The sequence below is a fragment of the Chlamydotis macqueenii genome, chromosome 2 (assembly GCF_036417535.1).
Source record: "Chlamydotis macqueenii isolate bChlMac1 chromosome 2, bChlMac1.mat, whole genome shotgun sequence".
Classification (NCBI taxonomy): Eukaryota; Metazoa; Chordata; class Aves; order Otidiformes; family Otididae; genus Chlamydotis; species Chlamydotis macqueenii.
In genome coordinates this window covers 99,835,200-99,858,124 of record NC_141557.1, presented here as the reverse complement: position 1 = coordinate 99,858,124, position 22,925 = coordinate 99,835,200, and the positions used below count along the sequence as shown (strand labels likewise).

Here is a 22,925-nt window from a genome sequence, read left to right as displayed (position 1 = left end):
TGTTCAAGGTCGAGCCCTTGGGTATGACGATACCTCTGTTGTACCCTCGGGGGCACCGCAGCCATTTGAAGGGGAGTGCTGTAGAAGCTATCATCAGGATAACTCCATTGCAAAGGAGTTGCAGGATAACTTGTTTGCAGGATAACTCCAGTAAAGCAAGGGTCTATCCTTAAAATATACAGTCCAACAGTCCTATTGACTCCTAATTTTGAATGCTTGAAGTCAGCAATAATCAGCATACAACAGAGTGCAGCATAGGGTAAAGCTATAGTAGATAGCTTTTCTGAAGGTACGCTGCGTGCAGGAGGAGCTTTACCGATAGTAGCGTGACACTCTGGGCAGCCTAACTTAACACTGCTGCTGTAGCTGGAGTAGTACAGAGGCACTATGGGTTTATATCTACCCAACAGAGCGCAGAGAGATGATAGCGGCGTGACAGGGATGGTGAAAACCATCATAGTTCATGAAAAGTATGAGGTAAGAATAAGCCACTGACAAAACCACCAGGCAAACTCCTTCCCCAAGTGCAGTTTTCCTGGTGAGCTCCCTATCGCTTCAGTCTCCGCTGCTGCTGGGTTATTTTGGTACAGGAACTTTTTCCTAATATAATTTTCTGGAGTGGCCCAGATCTGTAAATTGGTCAACCTGCTGCAGCCCTAAGAAAGAGGTTTTTTAATTTCTGCCAGCTGGTTCCTTCTTTGCTAGTTGATAAGCGTCCATGTTGTTACAATCACCTCTGTGCGTATTTTTTCCTGCTCCACAAAGGAGAGCTCTTGCATTAACGTAGGAAAGGGCAGCATTGTCAGCTCTGCGAGCGTAAAAATGTGTAAGTTATGAGAGAAATATATGGTTTGTTCTTTTTTATTTGCCTTCTGGTTTTGGAAGCTTTAAGGTTCGTTAACTTTTTCAAGGGTTTGTTACTTACGGGATTTTGTTTGGTTTTGTTCTTAAATTAAGAGTGTGATTTTTTTCATATGTTGTCATGAATCACGTTGGGACTTAATTCTTTGTCTTATTTACTTTTGTAACACAGTGTTAATGCTCAAAGTGAAATTTAGCCTCTATGCGTCTATATGTCAAGTTCAAGCTTGTCAGTCTCAGATACCACAATAGGAACTCAATTTGGTCTAACTGTTCCCGCTAAAATTCCTGTAAATTCCTTCATTTACTTTATTGAGAGCAGGATTTGCTCCAATCTGGTTTGTATGAGCTGTATACTTGTTTTTTTAATGACCATAACGGTGTAGCAGATCAGCTTTAGGTTAACAAACTTCTCAAGGGTGGATTTAAACTACAATGAGATGAAAGTAGATAAAAGTAGATAGAAGCTCCGTTTGACATGGTACCTGTACATGTGAGCAGCCTCGAAGGCAGTTCTGCGTTCCCCAGCTCTGTGCCGTAAGTCTGAATGTTTGTAAGAGGAAAAGGAGTGTCTTCTGAGACGAGTCTTCTATGCAGAAGGGAAGAAGTAGTCAGCAGAAATCTGCTAACAGTCCTGGAGCCTCGTCAGCCTCTTTTCTGCTAGTCCTTGTGGAGCCTTTCTTGGTAAGTATCTTGAATGATATACAAAGCTGGTTTGTTCTGAACTTAAACTAGGAGTAGGTAGAGATGTAGGGTACTAGTGCTTGCTTGAAAGTAAACGAACCTCACTCGTTCCTAGGCGACAGTTCAGAATGCAGCACCCACAGCCCAATAACTTCATAACTTCTGCTTTAAAAAAATACTGTTCCACGCTGTAATATGCAAACTACAAGCAAGCTTTTGTGAGATGGTATGTATTACAGGTAGCAGCTTTTGACAGATACAGGAATATAAGAATATTCTCATCTTTTTAAATAGTGTATTGCTGATGCTCTGGGATGGGAGCAAAGGCCTGCACGGACACACTGGGGCAATCAGAGAAGGAACACTGAGGGGGCACAGTCCTCCCCTTGCTTCTGGAATAGCATTTGAGTTTAAAATTGGCTTTTTTAAAAATTACCTTTGGTTCACCTCACAGAGGTACAACTAAGAGGAGTCGTTTTCACTAGTTTCATCCCTTCTCTGCTTTTCCTACTTTTGTGGTTTGTGTGTTTATTTCAGTTACTAAAATAGTTCGCCACTTACCTCACCTGGGCCAGCAGAAAGATGAAAATGCAAGAGTTGTGCATATCAAAACACAGCAAGTCTTGCACCATTTCTCCCACTGCACAAGAAGTTGCAGTTCTCTGTGTGCCCTTAGGTAGCAGTCCTTGCTACGTGGGTTGTTCACTTGCTCTAATTTAGATGTGTTTGTAAGATCTTAAACTTCTTCCAAGTCTTACCAATGTTGATACAGTATGAAACACAAATTATTTCTACGCTGTAAGAAATCTAGCAGATGACAATATAATTTAGTTAAAACTTTTTGGGATTGTTGTAAAGTCTTGTCCTGGTGACCAGCCTTGAAAAGACAAATATTCCCTACAAGCCTTTTCCCGTAATATGATCAGACAATTCCCTAATGGATTGCCCCAAATGCAGCTGTGAGTATGTGGTTCTTACTGAGCCACCTACGGTACTGGGAGCTGAATTCCATGATCTTGGAAGCTGCATGAGCCTCACAGTGGAGAGGCTGCTGATAGAAAGTGACTATACATATGGAGTGATGTGCTTAGTAATTAAAAAATAATCTTTATTATAACTTAGATGTGCTAGGATGTATGGTGAGTACAAATGCCACAAAACTAAAGGCAAAAAAAAAAAAATTAAAAAAATAAAAAAGCAGAAGTTGGTACAAAAGGACACCTTGCAAGAATTCAGCTGATGGAATACGCATGGTATAAAAACCATAGCACGTTTATTTCACCTGCAAAAAGAGTCTATATTCCTCAGTAAACAAGTAAGCATTTTGAACTGTACAAAATGTACTTTTTTAATTAAAGGAAGAATATATATATTTATAAATATACAGATATGTACACTGTTGTAACATTCACAGTAAAAAACGCAAAACAAAATGACCCCTGCCTGCCGATGTGTTTGGTGCACAAGGCTTCCTTTTGATGTGAATTGTTTGCAATCTTTTCTATGTCGTCTATGCAACTTTGGATACTTTAATTGACATCTACATAGCATTTCATGCATAATGAACACAGCACAGGAACACTCTTCTGTTCAATTCTATTCACCTCCTCTGTTAACTCAGGCTCGTAATCAACAGTTCGAAGCACTCGCTGTCTTTCATCCTCGCAGTGAGGCGGTGGAACGTGTTCACTCCCCCCTCTGTTTATTACCGCCTCCGAGGTCCACTTCAGTTTGTTCTAGTTCTTTGTACTGAAATCACTCTATAGAAGCTATGATCCACTAATTAGAGCGTATGAAATGCAATCCTGCCTGCAACTTAGAAGACCATATGGCTTTGGTGACTCGTGCAATTAGCTGTATTCACTCCTTCTCGGAATAAATAAAGGCGCTTTACCTTCCCATTTAGTTTTTGGAAACCTAAGTGATTATTTGATCCTCCTCACAAATCTCTGGATTAATGATGGCTCGTTGCTGGAGGGCAAGAGAAAAGAACTAAAAGACCAGCAGAGGCATTTAGAATGAGTCACCGACACGACACCTCCTGGAGTTTATATCATGCTGTTTCTGGAGGCAAAACTTGAAGAAACTTGCTCTGTATTTCATTACTGAGACAAAACTGCGAAAGCCGAGTGGCGTTCCCTGCTGCTGGAGCGTTGCTGGGAACACCGTATGGCAGCAGGCGCTTAGCTCGGGTTTGAAGAGAAAGCTTCTTTGCAGTCCTGTTGAGGTGGCCTCCTACTTGTCCTTGTCAGATACAGTATCGCACATCTCAAGCTTTCACGACAACTTCAAGGAAGTAAATGTAATACTCAGTAAAATATATGAAGACGCCAAATTCTACAAACTCACATAAGTTGGCTGAGGCTGAATAACTGCAATTACATTATTTGTTATGAATCAGTCGAGAAAATAATGTTCCTCAGCATCCAGCTGTTCCATCATGAGCTGCAAAGAGGAGCCAATAGGAACTCTTGAGCCGGATTTTAGATTTTGCTTTTCCTTAAGAAGTCTGTAAATTGCTACATTTTGGGACGTTCTCATAGAATTCTTCAACATCTTCCTTCTGCTCCCCACACTGAAGTGCAGCTCCATTCTACTTGAACGACTGTTAAATGCAGGCAGGTTCTTTTCCACCTAAAAAGCTGTGGCAGCTTCAGTTCCACGACGGCTTCCAACTTTCACAAATTCCCGGGGAAATTTGTCCAGCTGTTCGTACGCCAGTCTCCCATCTTCACCTGCATGCAGAATGTTAAAGCATAATGTATTATATCATTGCCCTACAACACTTAAAATACCGGATTCTCTGCTGTTAGAAAGTACTGATCTGCTGGTAAGTTCTTCCTCTTCTTAAAATTTATCTTGTTGAAGGCAACTTCAGAAATTACTTGGAAAAATTAAGCATGCTCTGAATGTTCCAATTCTTTTTTATTTTCTTGTGTAATTTGCTGGTTTAATTAGAGCAAAACAGAAGCACATGTGGCTTGTATCATTAGAAGACAGTATCTGCACACTTTTCTTACTAAATGACCTATGGTTTTTGCCAAGGTCTCAGCTGCAGCTGTGATACACTTGAGGCAGATGACATTGACATTTATCCACTTGTACTTTGGACAATATAAAGTTTACCGATTTCTCACTTCCTGGTGCTTTAAAGAAGTGAGTCTAGCCACATCTTTACTTATATACAGCTGAAAAAGTGGAAGCAGTATGTTTGCTAAATGTAACTGTTCGTGTCTCTCAAATCCTTTTCTCTTAGGTACTGTCACCTGTAGGCACCTGAATATAGCATTGCGCCTAGTGTGTTGAATTGACCATTAGGAATCAAAATGTTCTTTGTATCTCATCTAGAAGAATGGCAGTACAATCTCCCAGAGTTTACAAAATTGTTCCTGGGCTAGTTGTTTTACAGCCTGGGCAGTAACACATCTAGCAGCACAGTGAATTTCTGCGAACCTGGTGAATGAAAGAGAGTATGTTTGAAGAGCTTGCCTAACTACAACTATGGATGGACAGGCACCCACGGAGGGAAAATTCCTGCTTAGCCTAAAGGCCAGATAAATACAATTTCTCTGTGCCACTGCAGTATCGGGGCCCTGAAACTCTTGCAGCCACACTTGCAGTCACACACTGCTACGCAGCCCGATTACAGGTGGATGAGCAGGGTATCTGTTGTCCCAAGGACAAACAAAGGCCAATGCAAGGTGCCTGAGGTACTGTGTGAAGGAGGACTTGCAGGCTAGGGTCTGTCCAAAGCAGCATATAAAGATAACTGAGATTCAGTGAACACTTGGCAGTGCTAATGGCACTTGATAGTGTGATAATGGCACGGTGGGGGCGATCGGAGGGGATCTCCAAGAGGAGGGTGTATGACACGTGGCAGGCAGTGTGCCAGTCCTGCCTCCTCAGGGCTGCCTGATATTCAAATTCATTATTAATTACTTCTGTTTGTCAGCTTCTCTTTTGCTATTTTTCCTTTTCTACTTCCCCCTCCAGACTCACACAATTCAGTTTCTCTTTGGTCCATTTTCATCATTTTCAAAACAAATGATTTGTAAGAATATGTATTTTCTAATCTGTTTGAGTCTCTAGGCATTAAGTTTTGTTTCAGTTAAGAGTTTCATATTTGTATAACTCAGGTGTCTTACACGCTGCCCTGTTAAAAGAAAATGAAACATGGCTTTAAAACAGGCAACTCACCAAGTGAGAGCAGGGTTTCGGACGCCACTTTTCTGATCTCTTCGTTGTCAGACTGGCAGAGCGTGACCAGCATTTTAATGCTCTCAGCAGCCTGGGAAGTGCAAAAAGAACCGCATTAGCACCGCACAGCACACTGTGGTTTTATGCGTGGAAATAGCGACCGTTCTCTGCATTGCCCTTCCTACTCCAAGGGGAGGGCCGTGGTGGGGACATGGAGAACGGGGTTTCCCTGACGGGGAGCATCTAGGAGAAGGCATTATCTTCTGCTGTCAGTGTGGACCATTTCTAATTTTCCTACTCTATGTGCATGAGTCTGGCTGACCAGCTATGTCTGCCACTTCTGACCGTAGGCTGGGTGATGGGCCACACGACAAGGCCACAAGCGTGCCAAGGCACGGACATGACAGGAAGAAGAACGGGAGACAGGCAGCAAAGGAATGAGTTTCACACTGAGGATGTCCAACCTGATAGGCCTGGAAGGCTGTTCTCAGCCTAACTGTGTCGACAGGGGCATGTTGGCTGGCCAGCCCAGTCACTTCACCGCAGGCTCCTCACCGAAACCTGCACTTACCAACATGTCCACATTTTTGCCTTGCCTCTCCTATTTTGGGAAGAAAGCAAGGAATAATCCTGCTCTGCTCTGCTACAAAAACGTCAGGCCTCTGGGGACAGCAGCTGTCAGAGTGTCTCTGGCAGGCTATTTAATATGACAAGAAGAGAGATGAGTGAAAGGAAGGGCTGGTACTGCTCTGGTGTGACACATGGAAGAAGCTCTGAGCCAAAGAGTCAGGATTTGTATCGGCCTTTTCGATCCGAGGGGCACAGGTCTGGTCCACGATGCTCTCAGACAGCACTTAGCTACCACAGCCGTTAAATCTCACCACGCTGTCTTGAACGTGGTTGCTTGTGCTTGACTTAGGCCAAGTCTGCAGTGGGTACACACTGGTGACTACAGCTCAAATGCCGATGTGAGCGATGGGGCCACAGCACCAGAGAGCTCGCTGCAAGGCACAGTGCGGGACCTGCTGCGGGCAGCGTGGTTTGATGTGGATGAGGCTGCCCTTGGGTTAGCTCATCCAGTCACCCGTCATTCAGAGCATTCCCATCTTTGAAATAATATCTGCCAGGCTTCAGCTTTTTATTGGAACATCCCAAATGACAGAGGTCCTTTCCCTCAGTAGTTTTTTGTTTTTTTTTTTTTCCCAGCATTTGCCATTCTTACTGTTAAAGATGCACCGGAGCTACACTGGTTGGGTTACATCTCTCTAGCTCCACTTCCCACCACTGGTTCCCAGTCTGCCTTTTCCTGAGAGATCAAAAACCCCACTGCACCCTGCATGCAGCAGAGGTGCAATGCCCCTCACGGCTGCCTCTCAGAGATTCCTGCCAGCATCTTGTTCAGGGGAAGACAGTTTTTCCATATTTAAACAGTATTGGATTATATATTGAAAGTATCAGTTCTGGCTGGGATAAAGATCCATTTTAGAGCTGTTTTCTCCACAGGACAGTTTTGAGGAAGAAATAGTCACTCCATGATCTGATGGAAACATGTTTTTTTGGCCCAGTGTCCTGTACCAGTCGGCTTAGGCAGCTGCTGTTTCCCACGGCTCTGTACAGCCAAAACAAAAGCAACATTTTTCCTTCCTATCATGGGAGTGCAGGAATGGTACCAGTCACTAGCTGAAACTGTAGCACCCAGATGTACCAGCTGTTTGTCTGCATGGTTTGTGCTCGCTGCTCACAGCCGCTCTGTGCAGTGTCACAAAACGAGCTGCAACCTCTCCCTTTCTCTTCTTCCACTGCAACCCACATGAATTACAGCTGATTTTATCCTGACAGGGGATGATTTTTTCCCTTCTCAGTCAGTGCTCTGCAAATGAATATTTTTTTCCTGAGTGGTGTGGAAATAAGTTTTCTAAAACAAATATGAGAGGGAGCACTTTGTCATCAGTGCAGAGCCCGGCTGTTTTTGAAACAAAGCTTCTAAACTGTTCCCAAACAGCACGGTATCTGGAAAAGGCTGCAGTGCAGCAATGCAAAACAAAAGTGCTGCTGCTGCTATTGCTATTGTTATTTTGTTGTTTGTACCTCTTAGATGCCCTTTCTTTAAAGTAAAGCCAAGCGCCACAACTGAATTCCTTGTCTCTTACCTTGAGGTATCTTAAAGCCAAGCAAGCTGCTTTCTGCAGCTGGAGGTTGGGCTGGGTTAGTGCTTCACAGTAATAAATCAAGGCCTGAAAAGAGAAAAAAAAGAGAGTAGCAATGAAAATGTCTGTGCCTGTGTGGAGCAGAAGGGTGAGCGTGGAGGCATTGCTGCCCTGCTAAAGAGAGGGGGATTGCAGCCCACCTCCCTCACCGTGAGTACGTGGGGACAGAGGGGCACAGCCCCTGCTACAGGTAATGCAGTGGGATAATTCCCTAGGCCGGGCCACTAGTTAGAGCTCAGTGGGAGCCTACAGTCTCGGGCCAGATTTTGGTGAGGAAGTTCACATGAATGTTCACATTATTAGTTCACATTAAAGTAAGAAGCACAATCATAAATCACCAAAGAGCTTTAAATGGGCCTAAATGACTCTAAGTAGCTCAAGAGTTGACCCTTGAGATGGTCTCTATAATGTCGAGACTGTAATGAACAGGCTGGGATGGACCCCAGAGGGACTGTAAATAGCTATTACAAGGTTAGCATGAGCAGCTAGACCACTTTACTGCTTGGTCCTAGAAATTAGTAGCTATTACTTAGCAAACAAAACCAGCGTGAGCAGCAAATCTTGGTGGCCGTCAGCTGTGCAATGAACTCATTGGCAGCATACGGCTGCATGATGGCCTCATACAAGGCACCTTGTGGTCCTTCTGCAGGCAGTGAACCAGGTATCACCTACACAAGCATGTTCCAGGAGAAGGTTATATTTTCCCTGAGATGCTTCCTCCATGAAGCTGGGGAGGGAGAAGGATGGTATGAGATACTAAGAGGCTGCAAAAATGGAAGATGAAGCAAGGGGGCAACCAAAGAGGGGAATGGATCAACAAAGAACAACAGCAAAGAGTGAGTTCCTTTTTCTCCTCCCTCTACCTTCCTTCCACCACTCTTCCTCTTCCAAATGCCTTTTCTTTCACTCTCTCCTGACAGAGAACAAGAAGGATAGTAGGGAAAGGTCTGCCATGAAAGGATAGAAGCCAACCTCTCATTTCTTCTTATTCCTCTTCTCCCTTCTCTTTAATTTCCCTGTTTAATTTGACCCTGCTTGCTGCATTTAGTATCTGTGATTGACTCAAATCTTAGATCTCACAGCTGAGCTGCATTCACCCAAGGCAATCCATATCCTCTAGAAATGGTAGGAGGTCTCACAGATGTGAGCCTCCTTTGGGAAAAAAATTAAAATCTCAGACCTGTGTCTTTGCGTGTTGATGGTGCTGGGGACTGTTACCTTGAAGCCTTGAACTGAAGCCAAGCCTGAGACAGGCCAGCAAAAATGCTGAAGTGTGGAAGACAGCTGGAGAGCACAGCACTGAGTAAGTATTTGTAGAGTTTTGGTTAGTACCTGTTTAGTGTAATGACACGTTGAAGCAGACTGACAGAGACAGAAACAGACCTGGATATTTGCAGAAAAATTAGACAGGAAATCCCTCTGGATCAGTTTAAATCAAGCTTGGAGCAATTATTTTATACGCGTAGACATTTGAGACACAAAGGGAGAAAAAATGTCATGATGATACAGGTCTCTTATGCAATAGGTGATTTTCTACCACTTACCTTCTCTCTGAAGTGCCTGTTTTCTGCAGTAGCTGTCAGAAGTGATGCCACAGTCTCACTGACTTCATTTTTATTTTCATTGAGAAGTAAAGCCAAAGCTCTCAAAACTTCTTGCTGTGGTGGAAGGTTATTGGAGTTTATTTTGGCCACATTGTGCTGCAGTTTCCCATCTTTCACTGACTGCAGCACTTGAACCACAGAGGCTAGAAGAGCAAGAGGAAGGTCCTTGTTACTTATTTTATAATCTCAATATTTCAGATTGCTCCTTTCCCTGCTAGCAATCCTCAATTTTTACTATGCACACAAAGGACATGAAAAATGTCCTCCTCTGGTTGCCCAGAGAGGTGGCAGATGCCCCATCCCTGGAAGCATTCAAGGCCAAGTTGGATGGGGCTCTGCGCAACCTGATCTAGTGGAGATGTTCCTGGTCCTTGCAGAGGGCTTGGACTAGATCACCTTTAAAGGTCCCTTCCAACTCAAACCATTCCATGATTCTCTGAAAAATCCTCATCTAAGCAATGGCTATGGATCCATATTGCAGTGTGTCTGCATGAGGAATTGTCTGGGCTTTAAGCTGCGTCAGTTTCTCAGATGCTCTACCAGAGGAGGAGATGAGTAGATGGGCTAGGTGGGACATGGTGGCACTTCAGCCTACCCAGAGTTAAGGGCCTATCTGTCAAAACTTCACTTTCTGCTGGAAGATGTAAATCCTCCTTATAACAAGTGAAACCCAATATTGTCAGCGTATTGCCTTCCAGGGCATCTTTGTGAGAGCTCTTCCTAGGCAGACTAATGTCTGCCAGCAAGAGTCAGGACTAACGTGTTTCAGAGGTGGGCTGAAATGCCTTTTTCCTTCCAGGTTTTTGAGCAAAAGCTCCCCAGTATGTCCAAAAATGAAAACTAGGCAAGGTTCCTCAAACTCCCTCTTAAATAGAGAAGAAAACTTGGCTTGCCAGGGATTGCAGTCTAGCACACTCTGTGGAGCATCTGCTTCTCCCTTTAGCTCTTGGTGGCAGAGCCTGTCAAACATGGAGGTGCTGTGATCCCTTGGCTCCTGAGAAGATCTCAGCACTTCAGAACGTCTCTCCATAAAGGATGGTGAAAGACTGGAGCATCATCCAAGCAGTGGGCACAGAAAACTTCCCAGACCTTGGGCCCAGCCCACCACCATCAGCCGTTTCCTAAAAACTAACTCTTTCAACATATTTTTTTCCCATTCGAATATGGAAATAGAAATGACTGAGGATGTATCCTCATCAGCTCCTTTCCCTTGATATGTACACCTGTTCAGACTAGTGTATCCAAGGTGCTTTTCTCCTTTCCCCACTTCTTTTCTAAAATCAGCTTCCGAAGGACACGGATGTACTCCCCTGTTAGCCACCAGGATTTATGTACCCTACCTTCTTTTGCGAGCTGCAGCAAATAGCTTCCAAGGTCATGAACGCTGTGGCTGGCAAAATAGTTGTAATACTGAAAGACGGTAATAATCTCAGAGGACATGCTGGAGTAGAGGACGGGCTCCGTTCGGTCCAGGATTTGAGACACCAGGATCCTGAAGACTGCAGGCAGCCGCAGACAAAAGATGTGTTAGTGAGAGCAAAAGCTGCTGGCAAAATGCCGCAGTCCATTTCAAAGCCAGAACGAAAGACACGTATTTGCAAGGCCAGATACTTCCCAATGTTTCTAACTTCAGCTGTGGTTAGGTCAGAAGCTAGACAGACCTTCTCCCTGTCTAGCTGTCATCACCAGAGGATATCTTTGTAAGGATGAACATCTACCAGTTTACGGATGGCTAGTGCAACTTCCTATCTGATACAGCATCTTTTCTACCCAAACGGTATCCTCAGTGGCTAAAGACATATCCACATGCACTACCAGTTACATCTCCACAATGCCGCTGAAGTAGGGGAGATGTGCACAGAAGCAGGATTTGGCTCTGCTTGTTTTTATGCTCCTGCGTGAGCACGTGGCATGCAGAAAGCTAGTTTGAGGCACTGTCTCTGAGAGCTGTAGCATGGAGCAGGAAGAAAAGCACTGTTCTGGGTAGATGTCTGCAGTGCAGGTGGCCACATCTCAGCAAGTTGTAGCCCAGGGAGTGCTACTCAATGTGGTTCATCTCCCTCCAACTAGGTCTGTCTATCAGATAGACTCACTTGGATGCGTATTAATTCCATCTCAGTGAACCGTAATGGCGCATGGACATTATACAGACACATAAAATCAAGTGAAAGGATTCCTACTTCACTGAATCACAAACCTATATTTGGGAATAGATTTACTTTACAATTTTCTCATAAACCTTAAAATAGTATCTTCTTTTCTGCTGACCTCACCTTTTTCTCCTATTCTGATCTGATTATATTGGGCAAAAACTGTTTCAAGAGTTGTAGCATTAGTTTTCAAATGAGACCTTGGAGCCATGGCCAAACAGACCTCCAAGGGGTTGGAAAACAGAGCAATGAAGGTTAAGCAAAGCCCAGTACACAACTGTTGTCCATTTTGATGACCAACACAATTTTTCTGCAGCAGTTAATACCTGTTTCTGCAAGTCCTGGACACTCCTCATTCACAGTGGTGGCAAAATTGATATCCAGCTGCTTCATCATCTTGTCTGCAGATGTGTGATACACGCCTGAGGGGCCAGTACACTTCATCCAGAAAGCCAGCAGCGACAGCTTCTTGTGGAACTCTGGAATTGCTGTAGGCAAAAACAAAATGATGAAAAAAGCTGTACTGAGAGCATCAACTTCCAGAAAATAAACGATGGTAAGAGTGGAGGAAAACTCACCCCAGCCCACTGATGGACGGTTACTGTTTGGTGGGTTGCCCTGTGCCATGACCTTTACAGAGCATGATCACATTCTCACTCCAAGCTTGTAACTTGTTTTTTTCCATTTCCCATGGTAGGATGAGAGAAAATTTGCTCCCAATTCAGTTCTGGGCACTGACGTCTCATCCCTTTAAGTACCACAAAATACTAGGGGCATACTGCAAATGGTCTGAACCAGACTGATCCCTGTCCCATCACTGCTCTGTGGCCTTGGGTAAGTCACTCAATTTTGCCTCAGTTTTCTGATAAATGAAGTAAATACATCATGGTATATTTACCTATCCTGACAGAGTGTTCACAAGGGTGAGTAACTAAGTGTTTGTCACACTCTTCCAAGGTATCAAAATAGAGGCAACAACACCACAAATACCTAAATAGTTCTCCACAGAGATGAGTAAAAATAGTCTTTTGGATAAACCATTCCAGGAGATGTATTATGCCTCTGATAGCATAAGGCAAAACCTGTCTTTCCTCAGGAAAGAGAGGTGCAAGATTTTGTCTCTTCTGAGGTGGTAGCATCACCACCACCCTGCTGCTGCAATGACCTCTGTGCATTTTCTGCACATCAAGCAGGATAAGTCCTTTCTCTTCTCACCTGCTTATTTCTGCATACCAGCACTGAAGACAGAGTAAAGTCCCTGGTGACTGCTACATCTGCTGGTAACTGTGAGTTAACATTACTACGGTGGCATCTCCTGCAGTGATAGTGAGCTCTGCACAGCAGTTATTTCAGCAGGCACGCATGCTCAAACAAATTCCTTTCAGAAGGAAGCTCTCTAACTTGTCTCTTACCATCAGTAAGGGAGGTGATGTTTCCCAAATTCTCAGTGCTGATGTCCGCAATATTCTCCATCACGAGGACCTGCCTGGACAGCTTATCCAGAAGGTCTCTTGCTACGAACGGTGTTTTACTGGAGAACACAATTTGCTGGTGAAGACAAATGGGAAGAGAGGAAAAGGAGTCAGTGAACCAAAAAAAAAAACACCTCAGAAAAAAACCAAAATCCTCCAAAACACCTGATACCTGAAGAAAAGCAATGGCAAGTTCATTGCCTGGAACCATGGGATCTCCTTAATGTCAAAAGTTTTTTGTCTCTGGGGTATTTTATGTTCCTGATTGATATACGTTGTTGCTTATATCTTTAACATCGAGATCCAGGCACCTGGGTATCCAAGCAGCCATCTCCGTAAGTAATTTATGATTTATACACTCTGCAATGCTAAAGGAACCCATCATCATAAGCCTTAAAGCCAGAAGAGAATATTAGTCTGACTTTCGCATAACATAGGCCATGGGTTTTCAGGCCATACCTGCCTGGAGGCAGAGCACAGGTCACTCTTCTTCCACTCTGTTTCAGCTCTGATCAGCTACTCAGCTGTCTTTATTAATTTGATGCTTTTCCTTGCTAATATGCCCTGCTGCTGACATCTGCATCTTCTTCAGCAGTCCACGTAAATATTGTTCATATCTTCTCTGTGTATGGCCAGAGTTTGAGCTCACCTCCCTCAGATGCATATTTACTGTGTACTCTTGTGTTTAAGCCAAAAACCTCCCTTTTTCTCCCACTTCTGAGAGTATCCAGCAGAATATCCAGCTCAGCACCAAGGGTGCTGGAATCAGACTTGCTCTGTATTGCTTCAGTGGGCCTTTGGGAAAATAAAGCTAACTAGATCTTAAGATGGAAGAGTCAAATATTGCAAAGAGGAAGCTGCAGTATGTTTTGATTCATCAGGAAAACCCTGATGCCCTCACTTGCTGGAGTGGCGTTCTGGAGGTTTAAAATCACATTTGCTGTGCTTGGGCTCTGAAAAAAGCCCTCTAAAAGGTTGTGCTAGTTAGTTGTGAGCATGAACAGACAATTTTGATGTCCCAGGGGGGCTGTCATGCGCTGCCTTCACTGTGCGTGTTGCAGACAGTCTCACCAGCTCACACACAGAAATGAGTTTCTGCTCTTGAACATCGTAGCCTTGTCTGGGGCTCAGTTAAACGGTGGGCCCACGGGCTTCTGTTTCACCTCTGAAGCCATGGGCTGCCTTAACCAGGGACCGCTTTCATTGAGGACCTCCCAGTGGAGGTTTGTAACCCAGAGCAAGGGCTCCCCATTAGTCCTGCTGGGCAGCACCTGCCAAGTGCCCCGTAATTTGCACGTCAGGTCTGCTCTGAGGTGGGCCAGGATGGAAATGATGGAGGCTTTTCCCCTTGGAGGTGAAGGGTGTCACCTTCCTACCCTAGCACGACGGCTGCCTCCCAGGAGCAGCGCTGACCTTGCCAGCCTGCTCGTACCCCACGTGGTGGGCACACCAGTGCCTGCAGGGAAAATTTAAAAATATACGCCCCTGATGAGTTGGGCCCAGTACCTGAATGAGCTGCGTGCAATACTGCAAGTGCTTAACTATGGTTATATCGAGGCTGTCGTTGCCCGTGGTCAAAGGCAGAGGGCTGCCGGCCACGCTGGTGCCCACGCCCGTGTCCTCGGTGAGAGCTTCGCTCAGGTGGCCTCTGGCTTCTGGGTGCTCCGTCCTGTAGCTGGGAAGGGAGGGAGGGAGGGAGGGAGGTCAGTGTAGGGCCAACTGCCGCCGTGGCAGACACACACACACACCCTCACGCAAGGTGATGAGCAACGAGCATGGCAGAAGAGCTGAAAGCAGGCAGAGACCTCACGATGAACACATCACGTCACAAAGGAGCAGTGCTGCCCTGGCTGGGGGCGGAAGGGCTGTGCCCACCAAGGAGGCAGCTTGCTGTCTGTCCCCTGACTGGTTTGCCTCAAATGATGTGATGCCTTCACCAGCAAGCCTTTTCAACCCCCAATTACTGTCGCTTGGTGGTGACAGTGTTTCCTCCCATCTGTTGGTAAATCATCTCCCCAGTCGCTCTGGATTAAGCACCATTACAATTTGTGCCATCCCAAGCACTGAGCTGCTGAAGAACGGCTCTGCGTTTTCAGTGTCCTCCTGGTGCCAAATTTAATGCCCGTTGCAGAAGGAAGGGAAAACCACCGCTGGAGTAAGCGACGTGATGTTTTCATCTGCTGTTTTAGGCACAACATGTACAGTTTACTTTGCCAATCATTTCTGTAAGAGCATAAAGCTAGTCCCACTGTGTTTTAAATCATTATTTCCAGCATTGTCTTCTCGTCCAAATGGTCCTCCCTACGTTTAAATGCAAAGCCCGAGGTCAGTCCCCAGATGACAAGTGTATTTGGCTGCAAGTTTAGAAGTTTCAATGCTTCCAGTCTTTACACTGAGTCACCCACTTACACATCTAAAAATGGAAGCAGGAATCTACACTGTCTGGGGATGAGCCAGAGGGGAAAAAAGGAAATTTTAACTTCTTTAATTTAAAAGATTTTAGTTGCTTTCCAAGTTAGCTTATAATCAACTTAAATGTCTGCTGCTCAAGTTGAATTTATGCTAAAGTGCCTGGCTGAAGCCAGATCCTTAAATCAATGCAGACTGAACTGAGCTCAGAGTGCCAGTTTAGCAAGCAACCCAAACTTCCACATTTTTCTTCCCACCATGTCTTATTCTGGAAAGAGGAGATGCAATGAGATGCAGGGAACTGCATGGTGGTTGCCTGTTTGCACTCAAAATTGTTTTAAACGGGCCACAATAAGCTTCCTGGCTGGAAAGGATGGGTCACAAGGGAACTATGTTCCGTTTTCTCCCTGCTCTATCGCCACTTATGTGCCTGTTGGGCATCGTATTGGCTCAGAGGATGCAAACATGCTTTCAGGATCTAATGATTGAAACACAGCATCTTAAGGTCACACGACAATGGCAGACCACAGCACAAACACCACAGCTTTTTTTTCTTTTTTTTTTCTTTTTTTTTTTTTTTTTCCTCAGAAAGACCAAAAGTGATGAAAGAAGGGCAGGTATCACGCAGGGCCATGAACAGAGTACCAGTCATCACTCTTACATTCCAAAGGAAACCTACACCATGCTGCTTAAATCTGGCCCTGTGTTATTGTTACTGACAAGCTTAATCCACTGCAAAGACTCATTCGGCTAGAGAGAAAAGACAAAGGGAGGGGGGAAAAATCACAGAGGAATTAGTAATTACATCCAAGGAAAGCCAGGTCCAAACCTATGTCAAGGAAGAGGCTCTGCCAGTATTGATGTCAGTTTAATTTAAGTTACTCTTCTCCTTTGGAGGACAGATTGTGTATATTTGAACAGGAAAAAAATTATTTTGTATGCAGCAGCCACGGGGAACCCTCCGACCCTATAAACTCATCAAGGATTAGTCAGTCTTCCTTGAATAATGTGTGTACCAGGATCCCCTGTTAGCGACAAAGAGCTAGGGTGTCAGTTTGGCGTAAGCACAGCTGGCAGTTACTGCAAACTTACCTATTCTTCTCAATCTCAGTATCTGAAAATACTGAGTCTGCACCTCCTCCACCATTACAAACCTCCACACCACCACCATCCTCATCATCAAAGTCAGAGGTGTTCAGGAAATCAAAGCTTTCTAAAGCACTTTCAACTGTTAGACTTAAACTGGAGGACCTGCTTCGGCTTACTGCTGGCTTGCACTGCAAAGGCAGAATGAACCAATGAAAACCCCAGATATTAGCTACTACTGAAAGAAAACAAAAAAAAAATGATAAAGCTTAAAACTTTCAAATTCTTCATTTTATTTTTAAAGCTTCGTTTTATTGGGTGTTTCATTTCAAACCTTCATATTCATAGCATACACAATCAAAGCCTGAGAACTGGAAAACCCTTCCCTTCCTCCTCCCCTCCCCACCCTACCCCCTCTCTTTCCCCAAAGGAAAACTCTCAAAGGCAAAATTCGATGTGTTTTATAGAAACAAGAAGTACATCTTGAATTCAAGTGATGCAGCTTTTGACGGCCTCCAAAAGGAGAGCTGGCAATTAACGCACTGGAAGTTGAAAGGGGAAGGCATGTTCCATAATTGCTGTTCTAGCTACTGAAGCCAAGTTATATGTATCCAATGGCACTATCAGATTTATTCCAGATGTAACTCCAATGGAGCTTAGCCAGGGATTAATTTGATGTCGTATCCGCAGATATATACATGGGATGAGAGGACTTTTGTGGCCTTTGAAGCCACATGGCTTATGAAGGAAAAGCCAATCACGTGTTGCATTCCTAGGTGACAGAGAAAGGCAGTATTATAACTTGGAAATTAACAGCACTAGAGAAGGGGGAAGCCATCCCATCTCACTGATGGGAAAAGATGCGACAGAAGCTTTGCTGTTGCTGTAGGAAGTATTTGAAGGCCTTGGTCCCATGTGGTGATTCATGCAGTTGCTTCCAGGGTCATCTTTCAGGATCAGCTGTAACTTGAGAGATCATCTCCACCAGTTTGTGCAATGACTTCACCTCCTTTAGCACTATGTGATTATTTGATCATAAACAGCCAGGAGCTACTGGTGCCGTTCTGCAAGCCACATCTTCCAAACCCAGGCAGGAGCCAGGACTTTGTCTTGGCTTGCAGAAAGAAACAGACTGGCTTCCAAGTTCAGATTCAGCACCAGCTCCTCTAGAGCTGAGGAGGCTTGGAGTTTTGTTTCCAATTTGTTTGCGCACAATATTAATGCTATAATGATCATACGTTAGCACTTTTGATGCTTGAGACCTTAAGCCGACCATACAGTCGTTAGCTGATAAAACACACCTCCCAACACCTCCGTGACACAGATGGGTGCTGTATCCCACTTCCTCTACAGCACCAACGGTGTCAGCTACCATTTCTTTCTGGGCTGGTAAGTGCAGCTTCTTCAGGCAAAAGCAAATAGCAACACACGGGCTGCTCCTTTTCTCTGCCCACCTGATAATGGCCAGGAGAGATTTCTTCAGCCATAGCTGGATTAGTTCAACCTTTTTGTGTGGGAAGCCCAGCATGGCTGCTGGCGATGCTGAGTGTTGTTGGTCTGCAGGCGGATCAACAGGTGGCACACAGACATAAAGCAGCTCTGGAAAAGGCGTCCTTCTCAGCGTGCAGGTATCCTGTCCATACACACACCTATCCTCTCTCTTCTGCCCCCATCTCATGCCTGTCCCTTTTTCCTTCTGATAAAAGGAGTGTAAATAAAAGGTCTCCATTGTCCCTCTGCTGTTTGGATAGCTGATCTCTTTGTACAAGCTGCAGAGCAGCCAAGAAGTTAAAAAAATAACAGTAGTGGTACCTTTGCCTGCTTGAACCTCCTTGGGAAACAGTACAAGAAACAGGGGCTGCAGGCTGTCAAAAAAGCACTTAATTTGGGAAAGCACCATGCAGCTGCAAACACCAATGGAAAAGATGTTAACAAATTTTCTTTGTAAAAAGATAATGCTGAAGGATAAACACTTCCCTCCTTTCTCCTCAGCCATGTTTTCAAATGATGAGTGAGGCTTAAATGACTAGCAGACCAACTTGCATATGAATATGAAGCATTTGAAATGATTATTTCCCATATAATACTCTTTGCACAGTAATGCGTCATGAGTTCATCGGGGAGATACAAGTCACAGTGATAGGCAGTAAACATATTAACAACATATATGCAAAACCCTTTTCTTCTTTCTAATTTTCAACATGTTCTGTCCATCCTGGTGTAACAGCAGGATGTCTCTCCTTATAAAAACAGATGGGGGGGAAAAGGAAAAGGGTTGGAAAAAGCCTAGGTGACGTGGGGATGGCAACCTCCAGTGAGACTTGTGCTTCTAAATCACTTTGGCAATTTAGAAAATTCAGCTTTTGTGGCTACAAGGCCTGATCTTCACCTGGTGTAGTTTTGCACAGCTCTGCGGAGTTCAGGGGTAGTATGCTACAGTACACCCACTGAGGATGTGACCCATAGATTTTAAAGGCAGAAGGTTGGCTATAATCTGATCTCCAGCATGGCACAAACAATGAAGTGGTTTCTTCAGAGAAGGGTACCATTTAATGACCTCTCTGCCACTGCACCTTTTTCTTTTTCCCCCAGGTTTCAAGTAGATTAAAAGATCCATTGCTCGAGGATACAATGCTATAATAAGCACATTGCAAACAAGTGTAAAAATGCCACTCTGTGGAAGGATGCTCCAAACAGGAGAAAATCTACCGCTACTGAGGAATTTTACTGATCTTCAAAAACTTTACTTCAGTATTTGTGAGGAAGGGGAGGAGATTCTACCTGCTCAGATTTTCTTTAGGGTAGTATTTTCCGAAAACGTACTCACTTTTAGGATGTCATCCAGATGCATTACTTCTTGGTCTAGGTCCTGAAACTCTTTATACTGCTCTTTATGTGGCTCAAGAGCTAAGAGAAGCCCTTGCAAGGCTTCTTCAATGCTTCCATCGAGATAAGACTTATATCCTTCTGACTCCCCACTAATGGATCCCTCACACGGCAGCCTCTCTGGGGTCAGGGGTGCCTCTGCTGACGTAAGCCTTTTTACCAGCTGCTTTGTGATGTTGCCCTCATAGGTATCCAGCTCCACAGGCTTGAGCTCTGAACCTTCATCCGTCTCCTGCAGGAGAGACACCGGGACGCTTGTTTCTATAAAGACATGATCGCTCCCAGCATCAGAAGTTTTTCGGCAAACTTCAGGAGCTGCCCCTGGGGTGGCCTTGTTCTCAACCACTGCTCCCTCTCCCCGGGACAGCAGGTCCTTCGGCTCAGCCACCGAGTCTCTGTGGGAGTCACTGCTGCTACAGTCCAGGCTTGAGCTCTTGGAGGACGTGAGAGCTCGGCGCTGGGTGGGGGTCGAAGTGATATCAGGGCTGGAGCTGACGTGAGCAGAAGAGGACGCTGCTGAGTTGGCAGGGGGCACACGGTCTTCGTAAGGCAGGTCGCCAAAAGTGAAAGAAAGAGGCCGCTTCTCGGTGGTTGCCGTTCCATTTTCAAAGACATCATCTGTCAAGTTTGTCTGAAAAGATAATAGAGAAAGAGAGAAGATGTTTTTCACATAGCACTGGAAAGAGAAAAAAAAATACAGTATGTGCCCAGGACAGAAAAATGCAAGGAAAAAGATTAAAGATTGAGAGACGGGAAAAATATTTCAAATCCAACTTCTGCTTTCATCTGGCATGGCTCCTGCTTTCAGCAGGAAAACTGCTGGAAAACTTGGGCTCAGCATCTCTCTGGTAAGCAGAGAGCTCTAGAAAGCAAGTTCCAGAACAAAGATCTGAATACTGCTCCTCCTACTAGAGTCCCTCAGACAGCATTTCTACTGCACTGCTCTGTTTCCTGCAGCACGTCTCTTTTTAACGGGCTTCTATCTATCTTGGCTCTCGTTTTCTGTTGTATTTCTTTTCTGACTTCTAAAATAGCAATCCCTAAAATTTTACACAGTTTGCTCCAAAAGTTTCTTTAGTGTTATGGCATTTGAATGGCGATATTACTATGCTATTTCTTTTCTGTTGAAAGTATGTTCTGCACGTGGCATGCGTATCTCTAATAACTGTTGAACATAAGTTACATAGGAGCCATGTTCAGTATGAGTTTCTTCTGAAAGGAAACAGAAGAATTTGTGTGATGGTGTACTGATCAGGACACTGATCATTTAGAAAACAAAACCAGTGTATACAGACCCAAAAATGATGACAGCATATACATACGTTTGTCTCTCTGACTGATCTGTGGGGAAGAATCATCACAGGAGTGATGCCTGTCCATCTGACCTCCAAATTTTATAGCATCACAGAATCATAGAATGGTTAGGGTTGGAAGGAACCTTCAAGGATCATCTAGTCCAACCCCCCTGCAAGGAGCAGGGACATCTCCAACCAGATCAGGTTGCTCAGAGCCTCATCCAACCTGGCTTTGAATGTTTCCAGGGATGGGGCACCCACCACCTCTCTGGGCAACCTGTTCCAGTGTTCCACCACCCTCAGTGTAAAAAACTGTTTCATAATATCTAATCTGAATCTACCTCCCTCTGTTTTGAAACTACTACCCCTCGTCCTGTCACAACAGGCCCTACTGAACAGTCTCTCCCTGTCTTTCCTGTAGGCCCCCTTTAGGTACTGGAAGGCTGCTATTAGGTCTCCCCAGAGGCTCCTCTTCTCCAGGCTGAACAGCCCCAACTCTCTCTGCCTGTCCTCAGAGGAGAGGTGCTCCAGCTCTCTTATGATCTTTGTGGCCCTTCTCTGGATCCGCTCCAACTGGTCCATGTCCTTCTTATGTTTGGGGCTCCAGAACTGGATGCAGTACTCCAGGTGGGGTCTCACCAGAGCAGAGTAGACCAGAGCAGAGTAGCAGTAGTAGTATTTTGTTTTGTAATGTGGCACACTCATGCACATGCACAGCACAGCTGAAAGGCAACTTCTATTTTGCTGACAATTTGCTGCAAAGAACTGTAGACATTCACATATCCGTAAGGTGCACAAGGTTAAAGTGCCCAAAGCTTGCATCTTTTTCCCAGCACTATTAGCAGCTTTTTTCCCTAAACACAATTATAATCAAAGGTTCATTTCTTCTTTTCCCCAACATGGGTATGATTTTAGCATCTGAAAGTCATGTTACTAGGCAAACGTAGAACATCAATCAGTGCAGCAGGCCATTTTTAAGAATACCATGTTGGCTTGTATTCCTGCCCTGCTTACTGCCCACAGCTTCTGATCATTATCCCTGTAGAAACCAAGAGGAACTTTGATTTAATGTGAGCAGCACAGGCTCACAGTCATGTTCTCCCCTCTCGTCAGTCAGCAAAATGAGTGAGTTGCAACAGAGAGCAATAGATGAAGCATGCGTGGGAACGAAGATGCCACACGGGGACTGAAAGGTTCCTTCACCAAACGAAAACCAGGACTCACATATAGCTCTAGCCCTGCTTTTGGGCTTAGCCTGAGCGATGGCAGGTCACTAAAAGAGCGACTGCGACGAAGCTTGTCAAAGAAAGTGTCTTGCAGAGCATCTAAGATTGCCAACTTTGGCCTGTCTTGCAGGGGATGAAGCCATTTCTTCAACAGTTAAAGCAAAGAGGGTGTGAGGAAGGGCAAGTTAAATGAACGCTTTGTAGCAGAGTACTAAATTACAGGCGTGGGATGCAGCACTTGTAAAATTCGTATCTGTACAGATGGCCTATTCAGTTTGTATACAGTCCTGATTAAGCATTCAGAATTTGATTAATGCAAAATGTAGCAGCACCCGGTGAATATCTTTGGTACAGGGGCAAATTTTACCATGGGATACATTAAAAAGACTAGTGCTATAATGTTACTGTTACAAAATGAACACACATCTTATAAAGATTATTGCAGTCAGGCAGGAAGCACAGGTATGCAATAATTGGCCACATAGTTTGAAAGATGCCAGGATCATAGTCACCTTTTAGGATTAGCAGCACTTGCTTTATAAGTATTTGTAAGGGTAACCTGATGGAACCAGGGGAAAAAGGCTTAGACATGTACAAGCAATGAAGCATTCGCACTATTTGAACTGCTCTAGGGCTTCTTATTACATAAACATGATGCCAAACAGAGCTTACAAAGAATGAGTGGTCCTTGAAGGTTGGCGTTTCGGGAGTGCCTTGGCTGTACATGGACATTCTTCTCTGGAGAGCAGATGCCTTGCTCACATTTCCTGTGGATGGGGTCAAGTCTTCCACGTCAAAGGGGCTACAGACACAAGCAGGAAAAAACGGTTGTTAGGCTGAGTGAGAAG

General features: G+C 44.6%; 1 protein-coding gene across 1 annotated transcript in view; it reads right to left on the bottom strand.

The window, feature by feature from the left end:
* Positions 1 to 2,782: 2,782 nt before the first annotated feature.
* The window catches only part of RIPOR2 (RHO family interacting cell polarization regulator 2), a 69,299-nt gene continuing 49,156 nt past the window's right edge, over positions 2,783 to 22,925 (bottom strand). Inside the window, exons 12-22 of the mRNA XM_086740529.1 lie at positions 22,750 to 22,879; positions 19,498 to 20,187; positions 16,677 to 16,861; positions 14,682 to 14,850; positions 13,116 to 13,251; positions 12,030 to 12,191; positions 10,894 to 11,052; positions 9,494 to 9,696; positions 7,893 to 7,976; positions 5,743 to 5,833; positions 2,783 to 4,280 (exon numbers count right to left, since the gene is read on the bottom strand). Of these exons, the coding sequence (XP_086596655.1) occupies positions 4,180 to 4,280; positions 5,743 to 5,833; positions 7,893 to 7,976; positions 9,494 to 9,696; positions 10,894 to 11,052; positions 12,030 to 12,191; positions 13,116 to 13,251; positions 14,682 to 14,850; positions 16,677 to 16,861; positions 19,498 to 20,187; positions 22,750 to 22,879 (2,110 nt within the window). The 3' untranslated portion in view covers positions 2,783 to 4,179. The remainder of the gene's footprint in view (positions 4,281 to 5,742; positions 5,834 to 7,892; positions 7,977 to 9,493; positions 9,697 to 10,893; positions 11,053 to 12,029; positions 12,192 to 13,115; positions 13,252 to 14,681; positions 14,851 to 16,676; positions 16,862 to 19,497; positions 20,188 to 22,749; positions 22,880 to 22,925) is intronic.